The following is a 23,081-nucleotide window of genomic DNA, read 5'->3' as shown; positions in this document are numbered from 1 at the left end:
ATAGGAACAACAGCTGTAATTCCTATCCTGCTAATAAGGCTTAAGAACATAACTGGTTTCAAGAAAGAACAGTAAAATTCATTACATCGTCTAGGAAACTACCACACTGACCTCTCTCCTTTTCTCCAACTTCTCTTTGCCACTGATGGTACCTGAGAACATCCCGACTTGATTAACTAAACCCCCTCCACCCTAATGCTGGTGACCTGGCTCACACAGCAGGCTGCATCCCCTATACCTAATTCTGACTTCTACTGAATGTGCTTGGCGGAACATACTGCAAAAAACAAACAAAGAACACAAAAAAGCAACCATGAATAGGATACAATCTTGTTCTAAAACCCAGGATTTTTGCTAGAACATTTAACTGTGCCCGCATGTTTTTCTTTTTCCCTGGGACACCCCTTGGAGAGTGCGATGATGACTACCACCCACTTCTTAGAACACGGCCAGGTGAAGCCTGAGCAGTGAGACCTTGATGTGCTGGCTTTTCTGCTAATATTTAATACTGGACTTTGTCAAGACCTAGATTTTAGGACATGAGTCATTAATACTCGTCATGTTTCTAGAGTAGCCTTCAGGAGGCACTAGAGCCTTATAAGCATCACTGAAGCACGGCAGATAGAATTCATGACTGGAATGCAGGAAAGAGAAGAGACACAACAGAAGTGATGAGGCAGCAACTCTCTGTAAACAAGAAGGTAAGGGAATGCTGAGCTTAGACAAACGTCTACCCTAAATTCTAAGAAGGTTTCTGAAGGTTCAGAAGAATGCAGGGCCAGAGGCAGTAAAAGCATAGGCTGTCTTGAGAAGGACTGAGGACTCAAGGAAGAAACGGTCAAAATAATAAAAGATGATACTGATAAGGAAGAAACAGGGAAACATTTACAGAACTAAAGGTAGTTAAATACATGCCTGTTGTCTAAAAAGTTCACATTTCATTGAAAAGTGAGACTATGCAGCTCCCTCTTATCTCTCCCCTCTGGAAATATCAACAGTCCAATAAAAGTCCATAAAGAACTGTATTATTAATGAAGTTCTTTTAAAAATGTGCGCAAGAAAGGTGATTAAGTTGAAACCGGAAAAATTATGTTAAAAATATAAAACCTGGCAAAAAGAAAAAATATATATACAAAACTTGAAGCTTCAAAAAGCGACCAAGATTATCAGTCCCACTGTTACTTATTTCATTATTTGAAATATTGATTCATTATATATTTGCTGCATCACACAATGGTTTCTTTAAAAAGTCTTCTGATATTCATAACTTATAGACTGATCTTTGCAAACATTCTGCTAATCCACTGATTCAAAGCATATGTTGATTTTATTTAAGGAAATCAAAGGATTCTGACCTTGGCCCATACAACATGACTGTACCTTTCACTGCTTCCCTGTGACGTGCAAAGCCCAGAGCACGGACTAAGGGCACACAACTGAGAGAAACAAAAGGCATCTGTCCAGGTGCTTTACGAACATCGTATAGGAAACTTGGAGAGAGGCTATATAGCACTTTCCTAAGGAAATGGGAAAGAAGAATTTGAATACTGGTTTGTCTTCCAACTACCATGAGTTATTTCCAATCAAGAGTCCCTACTCTTGACATGAGCTCAGGCTACGGTTACGTGTACCCAATAATTACTCCGTGAGGTAGAGCACTGTAAGGGCTGATGCACATGCACTGACCTAGTTCTAAGGGAATACAGAGGGAGAGCAAATGAGATTATGCATTTGAAGTGGGTCAGTCCATATATAACAAGGAAATCTAATTATATTAGATGCAAACTGCATTTATTCCCTTGATATTAAATTATCAGGAAATCTATTTTAACATGTCACAGGAGGTCTTTTAGTTCTTTACATCAACATTGAGTATAAAGAACTTGTCTGGGTTAGATGTTAAGTAACTTTCTCCCTATTTTCCAAATTATTTTCAGCAAAGAAACATTAGCCCAATGACAAAGTTTCTTATTGAGAAACATAAAAGCACTATCTCTTCTCCATCTGGAAGTTGTACCATTCTGTCTAAAGAGCAGAGTGACACTTAAAGTCATCGGTGAAAATCAAATAAGCCAAACTTTTAAGACTAATTTACCACCTCTCCCACTCCCGCCCCCAACCCCCACAAGGAAGTTAAGTTGTTTTTGTTTTAAAACTCCCTTTCTAGAGGCGCCTGGGTGGCTCAGTCAGTTAAACCTCTGACTTTGGCTCAGGTCACGATCTCACGGTTTGTGGGTTCAGCCTGCGTCAGACTCTGTGCTGACAGCTCAGAGCCTGGAGCCTGCTTCAGATTCTGTGTCTCCCTCCCTCTCTGCCTCTCTCTCTCTCTCTCTCTCTCTCTCTCAAAAATGAACAAATATTTTAAAAAAGTAAAACTCCCTTTCTTTAATTATAGTTTGAGGGGAGTTGGGGTAGGAGCTAGAGGCAGGTGCTGGAGATTGGGAGCTTCCACTATGGGGGTGAAGACAGGATGGTAAGGAGGTGCGGAGAAGAGCCCTGGGTAGGCAAAGAGCTGGTGTGTATGTGTGACTGCAGTTGAATGGAGCCGGGCAGAGGACACTTTCACAGTAATCTGGAGAATGGGCGGCCTCCATTGTTAGAGAGACTGTGATGAGAGGTAGAGGGGATTCTGTAAGAGAATCTCAGGGCAGGCTTCACAGAGCAGTCACATACATGCTAGGGAGCGGGTCCCAAACTTCAGTACAACGCAGTCACCGGAGGTGCGTGTTTAAAATGCAGAGTCTCGGGGCACCTGGGTGGCTCAGTCGGTTAAGCGGCCGACTTCGGCTCAGGTCATGATCTCGCGGTCCGTGGGTTCGAGCCCCGCGTCGGGCTGTGCTGACAGCTCAGAGCCTGGAGCCTGTTTCAGATTCTGTGTTTCCCTCTCTCTGACCCTCCCCCGTTCATGCTCTGTCTCTCCCTGTCTCAAAAATAAATAAAACGTTAAAAAAATTTCTTTTTAAAAACAAATAAATAAATAAAACGCAGAGTCTCTGCATCTCCCCCAGGATCTTAGTCAGAAGGTCTGGGGTAGGCCCAGACCCAGACGTTCTTAGCAAGTACCCCAGAAGATTTCCATGCAAGAGGGCTGGCGATGGGCATCTGGGTGGCTCAGTGGGTTGAGTGTCCATCTCGTGATTTTGGCTCCGGTTGTGATCTCACGGTTCGAGAATTTAAGCCCTGCTTTTGGCTCTGTGTTGACAGCATGGAGCCTGCTTGAGATCCTCTCTCTCTGCCCTTCCCCCACTTGCATGCATGCACTCTCTCTCTCTCTCTCTCAAAATAAATAAGGAAACATTTTTTAAAAATTGAAATTTAAATTAAAAAAAAAAGAAGAGGGCTGGAGATCACTGCAAGGAAAACCGGGTTCGGAGGAGAGGGAGATGACACTGAGACTCTGCAGGTCATGATGAAGACAGACACACGTGCAGCAGGTGTTCGAGGGCATTTCAGAAAACTTAACAACTGTGATACTGCTGACTCCATCTATCCTGAAGGAAGGAAGAGGGGGAGGGAGGGCGGAGGGCACATGAGAGATGTGGCAGGCACCACAGTCAAGACTCTCCCTTTTTTTTCTTCTTTTTTAACGACTGGTCCAGCCTTTTTTTTTTTTTTTTGTAATGACTGCATATAAGAGGTCTCATCATTTTAGATAATGGAAGTAATTCTTGAGGCTCCAAGTAACAACACTAATCGGTCAGAGAATAACATTTATTGATTACAAACCAAGTGTAGGTCATTTGACTATATGCTGTGTTGAGCCCTATTAAAACCCATTACTTAAATCTGTAAACCCATTACGATCGTTCTGTAAAAAACTACAGATTTCTACAAATATGTGGAGTAAACTGAGGGAAGGGAACTAGTGCTTATATTGTCAACTCATTGATAGCTCTTTCAGAAAGAAGTGTTGACAGTTTTGTTCTGGAACACAATGGCTGAGTTCAGCTGCATCACTATAGCAAAAGGGACAACGGCATCAAAATGATGTGAGAACACGTAACAATCGTTGCTTTGTAAATCAATGCCAAAGTAAAGTCTGTAGGAACACCATCAGGGTAGGATTTCTGTACTAGGAAACACACCCTGGGCACAGGAGATTTAGTAGGCATATCAGGTCTACGTATTAGATTGTAAAATTTTACAGAACAAGTTACAAACAACTGGTAATATAAGACTAGATTGTTTAATCTTACAAAATAAACTAAAAATACAAAAAATCAAAGAAATTAAAATTTCCAAAAACATGAGGAAGTCCATTCTGTGTTCTCACTTAAGCGACTGGATAGTAAATGAGAAGATAATAGATACATCCCACAGGAGAGCTGACTGCCCTCAAACCTACTATAAAATTGTGAACAGTTACACTGGAAAGTTACGTAACAAGGTGGACAGGGAGTCCTTCATCATCTCCTGTTCTTTATCTCGGCTAGCCTCAGTATTCTAAATGAAGTAATAAGAACGCTGGACTCTGGTCAGAGAAAGGCTATCTGCTCAGCTGTGCTCCACAGACATGTACCAGACAGAGCCCGGGATGCAGAACATGCCAGCAGCCAGCGCAGCTCAACTGCATCCGAGGGTGCGGGCTGGGTCTCAGGCTGCCTGCACCAACTATGACCTTGTTTAGAAACAAGACCTGGCCACTTCCCGTAGCCGTTCTACCTACAGAGTTTACTTCTATGTCCTGCCTTATTAACTACACTATTAGCCAAACTGACATGCAATTATACAAAGTAAACAGTCAATATATTTGTATGTTCCCTGTTTACCAATTAGCAGTGTCTTTTATCTGCCTGTCCATATTACTGGCATTTTAGAGTGAAAGTCCCTCCACTCTGGGGAGGGCACTGCTCATTTACATAGGTGGAGTGCTTACAAGCAGCCCTCACAGCAGGCTTTTGGCTTCAGTGGAGAAGCCTTCATGATTTCTTAGAAAGGATAAGAAGATGTATGAGAACCACCCAAACCAGCTTCAGCTGTCATTCCCTCGGTAGACACCACCACTGAGGGCTATCCCCATGCACAGCCCTATCAGGGCTGGGGGAAGATGTGCCCCAAGCCGGCTTTCTGTGGAAACTGTGCCTTTACCTGGGGCATTAGGGGCTGAAATAGAGGGCTTTCCAGCTCCAAAACACAGTATGTCTCATTGATGAACTGTAGGTAAAACAAAACAAACAAACAAAAAAAAAACAAAAACAAAACTGTAGCTTCTGAAAATAACTGGAATTTTATTGATCCTGAAAAAATTTCTTTTGTGACTATCTGCAAAATCAGTATTTGGAGGTTTCTAAACTGCAGATTTAAGACAAGAGAGTTTGCGGATTTAAGACCAGAGAGTTCTAATAACCTTACAAAACACGGCCCTCAGCTTCTGCGGCCTGAGCATTGCTGGTGGACTTAGCTCCCAGGCAGGCACAGGTCACAGGTTCTTGATTGCCTCACTACCGCTGCTTAGTGACAAGAATTCCCACTGTGAAAACAATCCTCAGGTTCAAAAACAGAAACAAGGCCGATAATAATGAGGGAATAAGAAGTGGCCTTGTTTTGTTTTGTTTTGGGAACAAATTGTATTTCTCTGTATGTTTCCAGTATTTTCCAAATACTCTGCCACCATTTTTATCATCAATTTGTATATTTTAGACCCATGTGTAGTTGTTCACATTATCTTGTATTTTTTCTATTAGTAATGTCCCATTTACTCATCTGATTTACACTAAATGGCATCACAAAAGCTTCAAAGAAAGCATGGTCTGGCTAACATTTACAACACGTGGGGCACCTATTAAGGTAGGGGAAGGAGACCGGGTTCCTTGATTCTGCCAGGATGTTGCCACCCAAGCAAGACAAGAGGTAACAGTTAATTCTGGCCAAAGAAAGGAGAATCTTTCTAAGTTTTAGCCAACTTCACTTGAAAACCAATACTACCTAGGTAAATCGCCCTTTGAAAAGTATGACACGCTACACAACTGCAATGGGCTCCATTATTTAACAGTCAAAATACATGGTGTGTTTAAAGGCAGTAAAGTTTGAAGGCTGTGAGCATATGTTACACAAATCCGGTGAAGTACATGGAAACACAGACCAATGCCTAGGGGACATGATGTCCAGACAGCATCAAATGGTCGTATCTCATGCACAGACCTGGCTGGCCTGCTGTGACTGCTCTTTTGCCAAGAGGATTGTCTTTAAGCCTTGGCTACTCTGTGCCAAAGAACCTGCAATTAGGTTCCTGACTCCATGACCTCAAGTTTCTGTTCCCACAGAAAAGATGTGAGTTATTTTTCTTTAGGAATGTTAACCAAGAAGAAAATCTGCTCAAATTCCTCGGTGGTAGTGAACTTGAGAATTTAGGAAATGAATAGTTGGTCATCAAACAGCAGAGAAAGAACAAATGGAAACCCATAAGTTTCTATGAGAATTTAGTTTGGTTCTGATCTAAGGGAATGGAAGACAAAGGCCATGTGCACAAAGAACAGGGCCATGCATCCATGGTGGGGACTGCACAAATCATTTAATCCTTCAATTAAATCCTAAAATTTAATATTCAATTTTAAAAATTGGTATGGCCACACAAATTATATGATTTGTTTTTTACATAAAGAACTACATTTTGGAAAGCTGTCACTTGTTCCCATGTCATCTCTTGAAAATATAAACAGCTAATGTATTTTTTTTATTTGTAGCTATTGGTTTCACATCATTTTCCAATTATTATTACAAAATACCTTAAAACCTAAATACTTTAAAGACTTTCTTTTTGGAGGGGCTTAAAGCTTAATGACCAAAAATAAAATGTAAAGCTGACAGATTAAGTATCATGTTTTGTAAAAATGAATAACTGACGATAAATTTTCCAGGGTGATATAATTAAATTAACTAAGCACATTAGTACAACTGCAAAGAATGGAATATTGTGGAACTTGTTACTGAGTTTCCTGCCCACCACAGATAAACATAGATGAAAACCAAACAGCCATAAAAATAAAATAAAAATTTAAAAAAATATGATATATGCAAGAAATATAAAGATATGAAGAAAGAGGCTTTTGCTCAGAAAGAAAGGGAGACTTGGTCAAAAACATGGCATCATTTCCTCTTCGATCTAAGTGAATGCCATTTCTTCTTGCCAAACAGAAAGCAGAATGACCTTTCAAACATTCTGGTTGGGATTTTCTCTACCAATCTAAATGATATGAATCTAAAATACACCATGTAGCACAAGGCTAAATATTTTTAGAAATGAATGTAATTTTAAAAAATGCTCGTAAGAGAGACATATTGATCTTAAGCTTATATAAAGATTAGTTTTTTCAACCAAAAATTTATTTTGCTGCCCTAAAATGCTCTTTTATCACAAACATATCCAGTGCAAAAATATTTTTCATATGTTGAAAATAGAAACCAGCCACAAGCAAAGGGTAAAATCTGTCCAACGGTGACAAAAGAAATATGTATTTATATTTTATTTCAAATTTCCCAAATCGGGTGTAGTGAGACATTTCCTGGAAGATGGAATCCCATACAACACAGGTCCCATTTGGGACCTCATTCCAGACAATGATTTATCAACAGTATTAAAAGTACCTTAACATAACACAATCTGCACGTGTCTTGTGGCACAACATCAGAGTATCTTGAAAACAAAATACAGTTATCGGATTATTTTTCCAACTAATTTGCATACAGCACCTGTTAAAAATCACAGCCTTTGTAAACTATACGCTCTGTCCCAAAATCCCAGGGGTCTGAAGTTTGTATGCACTGCTGACACGTGGGCGTTTACACCATAATCCCCATGGAGACACGGAAATGCCTAATTATTTTTCATATAGTTCCAGTTGGTAGTCTCTTTTTCTTGGCCTTCTTTCCAATCTTGGCATTAACAAAAGCCAAATTATTTTAAGATGGATTTTTGAGCTGTTAAATCCCGTTCCACATGAGGTGGAAGAGATAAACCAGGTCTCTTAAATATATCCCTGAAACCCAGATGGATGACAAGATCCCGGAATGCCAAATCCACAGCAGTACAATTTGTGAATGGATTGCATGAGGGAGGTTTTCCTTCCTCTGCCAGCATGCTCCATCTGGGTAAATCGAGGTGAGAGGAAGTTGCATAACTTTCAGTCCTTTGTGGAATGCAAGTGCCATGCCACCATCCTAAACACATGGCCACATGATGCACTTGGGGTGGGGTCACAGGAGCCAGGATGTAGACCCTTCCCATTTCATTTCGCTGAGGTGTAAAAAGGCCTCTTCGTCCCCGTTAAGCTCAAAGATTAGTTTCTTTTTCTTTCTTTCTTTTCTTTTCTTTTTTTTTTTTTTTTTATACCTAGGACATCTTTGTCTGCATTGCCACTCTAAGTTGGATCCTTCCCCTCTACCACAGTTTGGCACAATCACCATAACACATCAGGCCTCGTCACAGGGACAGCCCTGCCTCCCTTGCTTTTTATACCTCTTCTTAGCTAAATTTTTGAATAAATAATATAGTCATATGGCTCAGCAATTTAAAAAGTATAAACTCATATACAGAGAATTATCTTTTCTTTCCCCACCCCCCAGTCTCCTTGCTCCCCTCCCACCAGGCAAGTGCTGTTACCCGACCTTAGGTATCCACCCAGACAGAGTGATGCACTCACAAGCACACAGAACCCTATTCTTCTACCCGGCCCTTTAAAACAAATACTAGCAAATAGCACAGTTTGCCTTCCCTTTGAAAACAATGTACATGATATATATATTTAACCTATATGTATATATAAATTCTTCCTTATATACGTGTATATATGTAGTGTGTGTGTGTGTGTGTGTGTGTGTGTGTGTGTAGGTGAATGTACATATACAAGCTTATATTTTTTTTCTACTTTCTTATGGTAGCATAATGTTCCATTTTATGGATCTATCAGAATGTATTAAATAAGGGCCTCCTACTGAATGCTTAGGGTATAACATTTAGCTTGATTTCAGTATTGCAAAGAAAATTATTTACATATTGTCCTTCCCCACGTAGGTGACCATATCTGTAGAATAAACTTTGAAAAAATGGAATTGCTGGTTCAAAGTGTACGTAACTTGTAAATCTGAAATTTACTGCCATATGGTCCTCCCTAGGCATGGACCGCACCCCCCGCCCCAGCATTGTGACAGATACCAGTTTCCCCTATATCCTCACCAATCCATCATGACTCATGTGTGATGTAACTTTGTGGTCTTGGATACAAACATTTGGATCTGATGCATGAAAAGTGGCATCTCCTTGAAATACCTTATTTACTCATCTTTCAGAAGATCACAGTTCTCTCCTCCTATCGCTTGGCTGCATCCTGACTTCCTGTGCCTGGTCCTCCACATCTCCTCCCTGACATCTAAATATTGGAGGGCCAGGGCTCCGTCTTCTCTATCCACAGTCACTTCTTAGACGATGTCAGTCTCCATGTATAAAAGACCATCTTTGCGCTTATGGATTTCAAACTCACTACCTCCAGTCTGGACCTCTCACCTGAACTTTCCAACTAGGCATATCAAACTTAACATGTCTAAACCAAGTCCCTGACCTTCCCTCTCGAGCCTCTTCTCCCCAATCCCCTCCACCTCAGTGAAGAGTAATGTTCCCCCTTCGAGCCCCAAATCCTGCAGTCATACTGATTTCCCTTTCTTCCCTCCTAAGCCACAACCAACCTACCATAAATCCTGACATATCCAGAATACAGCTGAATATCCAGAGTGTAACCATTTCGCATCACTTCCACCCCAACCACCACCTGTCAAACCACAACCAGAGGGTGGGCTGGATTGTTGCAAAAGCCTCCTGAATGGTCTTCCAGCCACTGCTATAGCCGCCTTGCCCTGTCCTCAAGTGATCTGGTGCAGCCATTCTGCTGCTCAGACCAGGGAAAGACCTCTCATCTCACTGAGAACAAAGCCAGCCCCTGTGTCTGGCACTGTTAACTCTGGCTCATTGTTAACGCTGGCTCCTACCCAACCCCCTCCCCGCCCCTCCGTGTCCTGCCGACACTGCAGCCACACTGGCCTACTAATTCCTGCTCTGACACATCAGCTCTCACACCCAGGCCTCTGCCTCTGTAGCCCCTCTTTCTGGGAGCATCTCTTTTCCAAATGTTTGGAAGGCTTGCCCTCTACCTCCCATCACGGCTCCATCACAAGTCACTGAGGTCTTCCGGGAGCACTTTATTTACAAGAGCTGCCCTCTGCCTACTCTGGGCACTCTGCCTCATTGTTTCCAAAAACACTCACTGCTGCCTGACAGCCAATGTTTTAATTATTTGCTTTTTGTTTACTTTCTGTCTTCCACAACTAGATTTCAGCTTCATGAAGGCAGGGACTTAGACCTTTTGGAACAGGTTTGCACCTTTGATGAATGAGGTTGAACATCTTTTCATTTTGTTTTAGTCTTTTGAATTCTCTTACTGTAAACTGTGTCCATGTTATTTTTGAAGAATATAGGGCTGCTGGTCTTTTTCTTACTGATTTTAGGGGTTCCTTACATATTAGGGAGATGAGCCCTTTCTGATATGTACGGCTAACATTGTTTCTCAGTTCGTAGTTCTTGCAACTTTGCTCCTGATAGTTTCTGCCCTATAGAATTCTTTTCATGCAGTCTATTTATATCGTTTTGTTGTTGTCATTGTCGTCGAATGTTATGTTAAAGCTTCTGGGTTTGTGTTGTTTCCTGCCTGCACCTCCAGCTTCATTTGCTGCTCCCATCTTTGTCACGGCCACGGCCGATGGGCCTTCCTGCGTCACCCTGCGTGTGCTTTTCTCCCTGCCTGAATTCCTGTCCCCACCTGCCTTGTTCCCAGACACATCACTTGCTGGACTCAACTCCTGTTCTATAGGAAGTGTGCTGTGCAGCGGGGCTCTCTTCACACGCCTGTGTCCTGACATTCCACCTGGAGCCCCCCTGGGGGAAGGGAAGTAGGGTCCCAGCTCTTGTCACACTGGGAGTAAGGACCTCATAAATGTCTGGTGAATAAAAGAATTAACAGATAAATGCAGCACTCAATGTTCAGTTCAATTCAACATATGTTTGCCGAGTACCAGGCACTGCTGTTGGCGTTCGGGCTACGTGATGACTAAGCTCCTGCCCTCAAGGAGTTTACATTCAGGTTGTAAGAAAACACAGTAAGTAAACTATATGGTATCAGGAATGCTTTTATGACCTGAGGTTAAAGTAAAAGCACCAGTTCTGAATTACAGATTCATAATCATCTCTCAGGATTTTCAGTATTTCCTCCCAACCCTTTTTTCCTTACAGAACTAGTCCAACAAGTAATGCTTCCATTGGGATGACACTGATTCTATCTGTAAGCCTGACTCCATCCCAAGCTTCAATGCAGTTGCTTCAACAAGTTATTAGCTATTTCCATCTGACCATCTACTATGGTCTGAATGTCTGCTTCCCCCTCCAAATTTATACTTTGCAATTCTAATGCTCAGCATGATGGTATTAGGAAATGGAGTTTTGGGGAGGTGCTTAGGTCACGAAGGTGGAGTCTTCATGAATGAGATTAGTGTCTTTATAAAAGGGACCCCAGAGAGTTCCCTAGACCCTCCCACCACGTTGAAGACACAGCAAGAAGGTGCCATCTATGAACCAGGAAGTGGGTGCTCACTCACCACCATATGAAATCTGCTGGCACCATAACCTTAGACTTCCCAGCCTCTAGACTTGGGAGACATAAATTTCTGTCGCTTATAAACTGTCCAGTCTATGATATCTGTTACAGCAGCACAAACAGACTAAGACACCATCCTACTGTGATCAGGCTCACCAAACCAGAAACAGACCTTCTCAGTCAACTCTCTCCTATGCTGACATTGCAAGCATCCACGTCCCATTGCGGGAAGGGACGTCTGAACATGGAGGGCAAAGGGCAGAGAACAGTCACTCAGAGAGTCACCAAACCTGTCCTAAACTACTTAGTACCCCACCACCTATAGCACTTTCCTGAAGTGTTCAAGACATGGACAGAACTTGAAATAAGGGCTTATAACCATGTACGTTCCGGAAATGTTGAGTTAAACTGGAGGATATTTAGCATGCTGATGTGCACTGAGAATCTCCAAAGGGGAGTAAGTTTTGTTATGAAAATTTGAGGTCCTTTGCCCAGAGAGCATGACCAGCGTTCCTTGAATCAAACTTTGAGAAATGCTGGCCTAGAAAGTCAACCTCAAATATTTAATTCAGACACAGCTGAATTAAAAGGCTTCCATCATCTGAAGCAACCTGTATTTACAATCCTAATTTCTCCTGCTTCCTGAAGCAAATATCTTCCTTCAGCCAGGACAATATATGCCATGTGTGCAGAAAGCACATCTTGATAATGAGGCCTCCTCCACTTTGGCCCACCTAAAAAGCCCTGCTCTCCTTACATTGATTCTGCATTCCCTAAGCCCCTAGGTGTAAGCCCAACTCCTTCCCTACCAACGAAACCTTCTGGGCTACCTCCTTTCTTCAAACTTCATTTGTACCTATTATTTACACCATATGCTTGGTGGTGATTATAACTTTAAAAGATAGCAGAGACCTTTAATTGTTTGTTTTGTTTTTTTTTTTGCATCTTCATAAGTAATTAGCACATCTTGCCATTGAAGACATTCTATAAATGCATAAGTGTGCTTTCCCTCTCATATGTTAACATGCATAACGACATATTTTTGACATGGCATGGACTGACCTGTAATGAAAGAATACAGGTTAATTAAAGTTGCTTTAAATTCCTTATTCTTTTAAAAAAATTTTTTAACGTTTATTTATTTTTGAGACAGGGAGAGACAGAGCATGAACGGAGAAGGGTCAGAGAGAGAGGGAGACACAGAATCTGAAACAGGCTCCAGGCTCTGAGCTGTCAGCACAGAGCCCGACGTGGGCCTCAAACTCACGGACCGCGAGATCATGACCTGAGCCGAAGTCGGCTGCTTAACCAACTGGGCCACCCAGGCGCCCCAAAATTCCTTATTCTTAAAAGACTTACCTCTAGATATTATTTACACATTCTTAGAATTCATTTGTTCACTTTTATCTACTACAATCCCTTATTTATATTGTATTATATTATATTATATTATATTATATTATATTATATTATAGGACTTGCAGACCACAAAATTTGAGAGCTGGAAAAGCCTCAGAGATCATTTTGGCTGTTTATTTTAGAGCCAAGGATATCTATTAGGGGTAGGGGTATGTGTGTACATACATATATTATACAAATATATATAAATTTCTGGTATTTGAGAAAGATGGTTTATCTGTGGACTTTACTTGAATTGTGGTTCTTCTCAACTTCGAGAAACAAGTGTGACAGAATAATAACAAAAATAGTTGTATGGGAGTGCAGAGCTGAAGCAGCCTGACCCCTCTCCAGCAGACCATCTGCTGAGAGGACCCTGACAGCTCTTATTTAAATAAAAAGTGATGCTTTCAGAGACTGTGAGTGCATAAAGGAAGGAGGGAGGAAGAGGTGACAAGAAAGCACAGCTTTGGGATTTGCTCACAGGAGAGATATTCCAGGAAGGTCAAGCATCCCCCCAAATTTCCTCCCGTTCATTTGTGGGGAAGTTTCCCCAATGAAGGTATGTTAGGAAGAAAAACAATTTGGCTGCCAATCAATCCCATGAGCAAGGGTGCATTTGCGTCTGAGCAGTTCTTCTCCCTTGAGAGCCAAAGAGGCCCAGAGTTGAGCATGCACCCCAAAGGGGGCCTGCTGTGCTCCACCCTCCAAAGAGAGTTTCTGAAAACCTGAACGTGCTCATTCAATTGAAAATTCCTGAGCTCCATCCCCAAAGATTCGATATTGGGGGTGATGCAAAGGAATAGCATTTGAAACAAGCATCCCCAGGAGATTCTGACCACACTTAGGAGAAATGCTATTAGTGTGATGGTTGATGCAGGAATCTCAAAATGGAACAGGGTGATGGGTACAGGAGGTGGAAGGGGTGTGGTAATACAGTGGATTCTAGAGACCAGTCACTTATTTTGAGGGTTTTTTTTTCTTTTTTTTGCCCTGAGTTAGCCTCGTCACCTTTGTGGTCATTCTCTCTACTCTCCCTGATCAGCAATGAAGGTACCTTTCAGGGGAACAAAAGGGCAGGTGGGGCAGACTGGCCTGCTACCAAAGACCCTGCTACTTCTTGGCTTTCCGTGGCTTCACTAACTGTGAGTTAACTAAAGTGCCTGGGGAAGGAAGCTCCCGTTCTTTAAGAAGAGTACAGATGCTGAGGGACTTCTGGGCTCTGACTCCAGGCAGGTCTGTGTCTCACCGCCAGAGAAGTCACTCTTCACCTTCAAAGCTAGGCATTAACTTTCCCCTTTGAAACTCATGCTGATGGGTTGCAATTTAACTATCCTGATGCCACCGGATGGGACTACTTGTTTAAACTTAACTGTAACCAGGCCATTCCAAAATGACTAATTAGACAATTGATCTTAGGTCACTGCATTTTAGAACCCATGGGGCCAGGAGGAAATCATATAATTCAATGTCACTCAGAAGGAGAAAGATGAGGCAGAGAGGGGTAGTGACTAACCTAATACCACACAGCGAGATGTTGAACAGAGGGCACAAGAACACGGATCTCTGGATCCCCAGGGAAGAACCTCTTACTTCTGTCAGACACAGCTGAGAAACATCCTGACATAAATGAAAACAAAAGTTATAGGCTCCCAGATTTCCTTTTGCAAACTTTCTCACACAGAAGTGCTTTCAGAATAAATCTTTAGATGCTTTTATGTTTACTGTATTGGGCAAGACGCCGATGTTGAGTCTTGGACGGAGCAAGAGATGGATGGTGACAGCTTGCTTATCTGGTAACCCCAGCTCCCAAGAACACACTGAGATCCGAGGACTTTGCAAAATAAAAAAGGTCTCTGAGCCATCAAGTCCAGGACATGTTAGGTGTGGCCTGAGGCTCTGCCTGTTCTTTCCACGTGGGAATGTGTCGGGCTCTCACCAGCTTCTAGTGAGACAAATCCATCAAGGTTGGCCACAGGGGAGACACCAACTGCTCAGCAGACTAGAAGCAGCAAGTTAGAAAGGGAAAAAACAACAACAACAAAAAGAGTAGTATACTAATAGGCAGTCGGAGACACAGTACAAATTAGCGGTAGGAAGTGAGAACTGCATGGGAATAGATGAAATAAACCATTAACACTGGAAAGAGATCTGAGCAGGCAGAGCAGGTGTGGGGTCCTCCAGGACATGCAGGCTCCTGGGGGAATTGCCATTAAACCACAAGATAATACCAGATGCTCCTCATCATGACCTTCAGTCATCAAAGTTCAAATTATGTTTGGCAAACCAAATTTAAGGAAGCAGGGATGCACAGAATCTATTATACAAAGTGTTCCATTAAAAGGATTAAAACGAAGGGTAATGAAAGCTTTCATTTATTTGGAAAGTTACCTTATATCCCACTTTACTCAGTAATGAAGCGACCCTGCCATGCATGCAAATCCCTTAGAGCTTTTAGAAAAGGAGCTTCCATTTAAACAGGTCTGGGGTGGGCTGGGGTGTCTCTCCTTTGGAGCCTGATTCTCCCCTGTCATTCAGAAAGAGGGTAAAAACCAATTCTCCTGCCAGGAGAGGAAGCAGGCTCCGGCCCACCCAGGCACACAGACATTACCTGTGCCCTGGGCCTGCCCAGGACGCCAGAGGTGCCGGCTGGGGTCTTTGGCAGAAACCTCACCTAATCACTCAACACTGCACCCAAGCCTTGTTGAGTGTGGCGGGGACATCCTCAGTCAGGGGTTCCTGTGGCAGCTTCAGGTCCTTGATTCCTTCCTTCTTTTTTTTTTTTTTAAATCATTTAAATTAAATTTAAATTTATTAGTTATTTAATCTTTATCAGAATTATGTACACAGTTTAAAGAGAAAAATAGTTGTCACCAATTTCCCCTTTTCAGCAGCAGTTGTATTCAGCCCCTATAGCTGAGGTTTTGTTTCCTTTTTTAGTGTTTATGTCCATATTTCTAAGTAACATGCTTATATTGTCTTGATTTTTTTTTCCTGAGCATTACCTATTTAGTTCCCCAAATGAAGGATGAAAATTTTGCTATTTTCATCTTTCCACTGTCAGGACACACGTAGTCTCCCAGCCATCTGGGGTCTAATTGCTTCTTAATCCAGCTTTCGGACAGTTCTCTCTTTTATCCCTACCTTTATTTATCCCAACTTCCAGGGGCCCCTGGTGCCACCCAGTTCTGGGCGGGTGGGGGGTGGCCCACAGTGTAAACCAGATTGCTGGCCAGGTGCCCCACTGCCAGCCTCAGAGTCCGCTTTCTTGCATCACCTAAGTCAATTATCACTTGTTCAGGTATTTTTCAATTTCCAAAATTTTGTTCCTCCCATTTTCTTTATCCTTATGGGTTTCTGCCTTAAAAAAAACCAAAAAACAAAACCCCAAAACAAAAATTCCTTACTGTCATTTAATGAGGCTCAGAAGGGAGTGGAGATTAAATGCATGTGTTAATATACCACCTTTACCAAGAAGTATGTCATTGATTTCTTTTTCCTTTCCAAAGAGCAAATTATTTTCCATTTAAATTCACCAGATAAAAACATCTAACTCGTTGAAGCAAAGCAGTTTGGGTTTCCTTCTACACCATCTTCCTATCTTTTAGGTAACAGATCAATGCAGTGACTAAAAGAGGAAATTAAAACTCAAACATAGGCTGCCATTTTGGGGCAGTGACAGAGAGAAAGAGATAGACATTATACAGTGAAAAAGACTTCTCCCCAGAAAGAATCTGGCTACCCTTTTATTACCTTTCATAAACTTTTTAAAGAAGAACGTTTATGAAGCTTCCCCTCTGCAGATTCCCATTGAGAAGCTCCCCTGGGTGTGTTCCTCACCAATCTCCTACTTTGCTACTTCTTGGAAGAACAAGCATGGGTTAGATTTGGGAGACAGAGTGTGTGAAGCATGTTCGCCTGTGCTCACAGGTTTGTACACACTCATGCTTGTACGGCCACACCATTTATTACTTACCCATCCCTGTCACTCATGCGTTGACCCAGACCCACCTGCCCCATACCATTCCTGCATCATCCGACATTTCATCCGTCCCTCCACTGGCACTAGAGTGCTTGACTCTGACAGAATGCTCCCACCCTCCCGCCCGTCCGTAGACCCCTCTTTCACTCCCTCTCTCCTGAAGCCGGTGCTCTCCTACCGCACTATGACTGCATCAGAACAGTCCTCTCCTCAGAATTTCTCTAAATGGCAGAGCTTTCTGGAGTGTCTTGGAAGAAGAGGCATCCATCCCCCTTTCTAAGGTCAAGTGTCTCTTGACTGTACTGGATTCCTGCCCCTCTCACTTCTTCCCTCCTTACCCCCTGTCTCATCTTTGAATACCTTCCTGTTCACCTCTTCAATGGATCTTTCCTATTTCTAGGGGCATGGCTTTCTTATAAAGATGTCCCTTTAACCCTCTGACCCCGCTGTACTGCCATACTCTCCTCTTAAAAGAGTCGGCTCCGCAGGCTGTCCCCACTGCCCGTCACCCAGTTGTCCCTGCTGTCCTCCCCAGGGTCTCTTCGGGTCACCTGCCTGCCGGGGCCTGCAGGTTCCCAGCCCACCTTGGCTGGGAGTCTTTACTTCTCAGCATTCTTCTCCTGCCTCCCTCCCTCTTCCCAAGAACACCACCGGCAAAACACATTTCTAGATCCAAAAAAACAAATCAATCCCATAGCTGGGAGTCTGAACGTGTCCAAACTGGGCACACTTTTGAACATGTGGCTGGAGGTGGCAGTGTGACTCCTTACTGTCACTTAGCTGTTTAAATGAAGGCTTATCTAGTAAGAATAGAAGTTTGTGTTTAGAAGTTTGAAGTGCTTCTAAAATAATCCTCTCTTACAGCACTTTGGTACCTGTGTCTTCATTCTGTCATTGCCAGATTAAAGTTCTATAAGCAGAACAGCAATTATTTATCAGAAGTAAAATCTCATGCAAATGTTTTTGAGCCCAATACAAATTAGCAATTCTTCATATGACTAATGACTATGTGCCCTTCCGATAACTGTAAACATGAGAAACAAAAGATCAAGGACTCTAAAATAAGCACTTGGGATAACAGAAGGGCTGTGTAGGCGTTCAGCAGTAACTGTGAAACCAAAAGATAATCGTTATGTGCTTCTCAAGATCTTCAAACTCAGAGCAACACGAACCATTACATAGTGGTTATTCTTTTTTGCCTTCCAAGCAAAATTCTTAATAGACAAGACACTTCAGCTTTTTAAATACAAGCAAATATTATCCCTCACTGAAATTAGACATAAAGCTGCATTATGCTAGAGATGAGCAAATTTCATAAATCGATGAAGTTGCAAAAAATTGGCAATAACTCAGACTGTCAATAAATAGGTCTTTTTTTCTGATAAATGTAGTTTCAAATTCTAACAGTCCACAATTCTTCTGGCATCGCATGGGCTTAGGAGAATCAAATCCTTAATACAAGTCAAATCACATTTAGTCAGTTAGTATTCGAGTGACTGCTCTGTGCAAAATGTTAAAACAGGTGCCATGGGTAAAATGCAGAGTAGCTCAATATGCAAACCTGTGCCTTCACAGGTTACTAGCCGGTTTAGAAGACAGACTCCATTAGTAAAATACATAGCAACTGAAACTGTCAGCTAAACCAAACACATTTTGAAGGCTGACTAGAATGGTTAGGTAACATAATTCCTACAATCATAAAAGGTCTCCTGGAAGACTGCTGAGACAAAAAGAAGAAATGTACAGATTGGCAGAGAGGAGAGAGAGAGAAGTCTTACTGGAGAGGTGGCCTGTGAAAATCTGACTAAGGAGAAACACACTGGGAGCGGGGAAGGGCAGCCCAAAGGCCAGCCCGGATGCATCCTGTCACTTCCAGCCCTTCTCACTGTTCCCAACAGCTTCCCAGTTGGGAAGTCTCCCCATGAAAATTTTCTGCACACAGCTATTGTGAACATCACCTTACAGCTCAATTTCTCTCCTTTTCTGCTAAAAAACCAATCGCTTCCCACTGCCCCCAAAACCAAGTTCAGACTCCTGAGTAACACAGAATAAGTACTCAATACATTTGAGTATGTGTGATTACTTTCATATCTCCTGCTTGGCTGGAAGGTTCTAAAGGGCAAAAATCAATCTTATTTTTTAATATTTTGGTATGTGATAGCTCTTACAAGTACCTTTGGCATGGTGTAAGTCCAAAACATATTTACTAAATGAATGACGAGATGATTTAATGAAGAGATTTTATACAATAATGGCAAGAGGGGCTGGCCAGTTCGTAGACAACCTTGCATAGTTAAGTTAGAAGTTTAGAGCTGCCTCAACAGACTCTAGTCAGCTAGACGACTTTATGTAAAACAGTGACAGGATAAAAATGGTGTTTGAAGTGTCTCATTTTAGTTGTGGTTGTAGGGAATATTAGCCCAGAAAGGACTAGAAGTAGCAAGATCACTTTGCTAATACTATTTTGCTAACAAGATGAGTAAAACAAGGTGAGGGTTTTCATCTGTTGATTAGTCACTAATGTGAATATTCCTTCAATAAACACCAAAAAAGAAAACCGCCATATATACCTTTGTCTTTGATCTATTTTTGACGAGTTCATTTCTGAGATAAGAGAGGAATCTTTTTTTCAGGCTAGGTGATACTTATGGTCTCTTGATTTTAAAGAATAGCACCAAGGGGTGCCTGGCTGGCTCGGTCAAAAGAGCACTGGGCTCTTGATTTTAGGGTTATGAGTTGGAGCCCTATGCTGGGTATATAGATTACAAAGAATAAACAAACTTTAAAAAAAAAAGTATAAAAAAAAAAAAGAAAAGCAACCAGAAGCCTTAGAAATTAAAGACAGATATTCTTATTTATGCAGCATAAATACCCTCCACATTAACATCTTCTAAAATGACGCTCTCACAAAATTTGAAAATTGAAAGAATTCCATTTTGTCTATTCTTATTACAATGCAGAACACTTGAGTTTGGGGTTTTATCTCAGCTAAAATTAATTAGATGGTAGCATTTTAAAATCCAGTGTAACATTTTGATGTTAAATTTATGAATTCATCAGCATCTGAAAATGCCAGTGCATTAAAAATTGTCAAGAGGTTGTAACTGGTGCCCACCCTCCTTCCTGAGTACTCATTCCCTCTCTGCTCAAGCCTCACTCACCTTTCCCATCGTGTGCTGGAAGGTCATGGGGGACTAGCACAGGGGACGCTGAGCAGGAGGTCAGTGCAGTGGTTCTCCATCTTGGCTGCTTACTAGAAACACTGGAAGCTTTTAACAGCTATGAATTTTTCAACCACACCTCCGGCTGATGTCAATGTATTTTATTTTTATTTATTTTTTTAATGTATTTATTTTGAGAGAGACAAAGACAGCATGAGTGGGGGAGGGGCAGAGAGAGAGGAAGACAGAGAATCCCAAGCACGTTATGCACTGTGAGCGTGGAGCCTCCTCATGCAAGGCTCAAACTAACAAACCATGAGATCATGATCTGAGCTGAAATCAAGAGTTGGATACTTAACCAACTGAGCCACCCAGGCGCCCCTAGATGTCAATATATTTTAAAAGCTTCCCCTAGGTGAGTTTGTTATCCAGGCTTGAGAAGTAGTGAATTAGTATCTTCTTTAGCCATGGAGAAAATAATTTTTATGCCTGATTTCCTGGTTACCGTGTCAGAAGATAAAATGGTTTAAGGAGCTACATATATGATGCTACTAATTTTATTTTAAAGAGAAGAAACAAACTTCCACTTACCTGCCTTCTGACAATGTACAATCTTTTCATATACAGCGTCTGCATTTTCAATCACTGCCTTGAGGGACTGGATCATCTGCAAAGGGAACATCCAGACACGGGATTACACCTGACAACCGGATGCCAGTCTACACAGGTGCAGGAGGCTCTCCTCTATAAACAGGCTGAGGTGCTGTAGCCATGTGTTCTTTCATCTGCCTTCCCACTATTCAGTTCAAATGTATATGGAAGAAATGAAAAATCATGCATCCCATGTCACGGTTTAAGTAGACTGAGTATCACGTTTCAGACAGTTAGGCTTGTACAACTCTGAATTTGAACCTTGAGCCAATACTGAATGGAGTTTGTTTCAATGTGAAAATCTAGAAATCAATACGTATACACATCTGATCTGTGTTTTAAATTGTATTTTCAGCCATGCATTTTAACAAAATTCAACTTCATCTTACAGAAAGCTCTATGACCTACACACCGTACCCATTTAAGCTAAAATGCCTTCGTCCAAAAATTAGTTTAAAACTTACCATGACAATCAAAAAACAGTATTTATTTAATGCATCACTAATGATATCACTCAAACCAGTATTTTAAATGTTCCTATCAATGATTTCAAAAGATCCGATTTTGAGGAAAAAATAAAAGATCCAATTTTGAGTTCTTATTCCAAATTATACGTGCTTGTTTTAACAGCCAATCTTGAATTTAACAACAAAACAAAACAAAAAAGGATCAGGGCATAGTTGATCAATCATTTTACTTACCAGAACGTTAGGAAAAGATCTGTTTGAAGTAATCTTTTTGGCTCTAAAATCACTATGAAAGTGGGAGAGCCAGATTCAGTTCTCACAGCTCAAATGTGAGCAACTATGACGCTTGCATTCAGCATAGATTTCAATTTTTTCTATTTAAATGTCTGGGTATTTTGCATTATTATATTACTCATCTATTTTATATGACCATTTTATTTTAAATAACAAACACCAATCCATCATTCTCTATTCCTTTAAATTTACTGCCTTGTTTTTCTTTATAGTATTTATCACTAAGTGCCACAATAATCACTTTATAGGAACCAAATATATGTAGGTTGGATTATTCGTATAATTCAAAGAAAGAACACCAAATTTTGATTAGTTACACTTATTTAAACCGAAGCATAATCAACATGCCTCTCAAGAAGTATACCAGATTCTTAAAATGAGTCACACAAGCATTAATCAACTTGTCCACTGTTCTAAGAAAATTATAGTAAACACCAAAAGGTTTAAGGCCAATGAAGGTGTTCATTCATGCCTTCATGCATTTCCATGGCCCAGAGCAGGAACTGGGGACACGGAGACCTACAGGATATGGCCACTATCTTCAAAAAGCCCACAGCCTACTGGAAGAGGATGCACTTTAGAATTCATGATTTTCACATTCACTCTTCAAAATCTGAGTCATGCCTGTAAATTAAAATAGTCTATTTTACAGCTTGACATATTGAACAGGCGATGATAAAAATGAATAGTTAAGAACTCGATTACACCGATATAAAGTCATTTGTACCATGACATCACTTGCATACTGAAAAGGTTCATACCGTCATCAGTAACCTTTTTCAGCCTTGATGTCAGGCCAAATGAGAGATATGAAGAAGCAAGGACTTCTTCAAGCAAGGATGGTGGCTGTCACAGCTAGCTCAGTGTCAAAGAACTGGCCAACTGTGCCTCTATCACTCAAATAGGAAAAAGGAGAAAAATGAAATGAACCTGGTCCTCAAGCAGACAGGCAGCACAGGGGCAATAACAGAGGGAAGGTAGAACAAAACAGCAGTATTAAGCATAGGCTTACGCATACAGATGCCCTGTGGGGGAAAGGTGGTCAAAACCCCAGTTTTTACTGGGGGTGGTGTGGGCGCAGAAAGAGCACAGATTTACATGGGCTCGAATCCCGGCTCTGCTGTTCATTAGCTGTGTCATCTCCATATTAAATGTCATGGAGCCATAACTCCCTACCTATAAAATGAGTTTAATAAAAGATACTACCTTTACAACGTTGTAAGGATTAAATGGAAGGATGCATGACCGACACAACGAAGACACTTGCAAACAGATGAGACGATGGATTCCCCATTTACCCAGGGGTCATGGAAGAGCATTTTCTGGTAGCCCAAGTTGAGCTGAACGAGCATGCCTTCCCTTCATATGTTCACTGGCAGTGATTCAAACATCCACTACTAATTTTGGTTTTACTCGAAAAGCCTGGTGTGATGAAGTTCAGAGAAACAACAAATCACATTATTATTCTTAGAACATCTTCTGGTGTAAGGTA

General features: G+C 41.5%; 1 protein-coding gene across 2 annotated transcripts in view; it reads right to left on the bottom strand.

The window, feature by feature from the left end:
• Window positions 1–23,081, bottom strand: part of PLCL2 (phospholipase C like 2) — a 195,507-nt gene that overhangs the window by 21,979 nt on the left and 150,447 nt on the right. For both annotated transcript variants that reach the window (XM_019435630.2, XM_019435640.2), the window contains exon 4: window positions 20,769–20,844. In XM_019435630.2, coding sequence (XP_019291175.1) covers window positions 20,769–20,844 — 76 coding nt within the window. The remainder of the gene's footprint in view (window positions 1–20,768; window positions 20,845–23,081) is intronic.

The sequence above is a fragment of the Panthera pardus genome, unplaced genomic scaffold (assembly GCF_024362965.1).
Source record: "Panthera pardus isolate Hobbes unplaced genomic scaffold, ASM2436296v1 HiC_scaffold_16, whole genome shotgun sequence".
Lineage (NCBI taxonomy): Eukaryota > Metazoa > Chordata > Mammalia > Carnivora > Felidae > Panthera > Panthera pardus.
The sequence above is the reverse complement of the archived record's forward strand: the minus strand, read 5'-3'. Positions and strand labels throughout refer to the sequence as shown.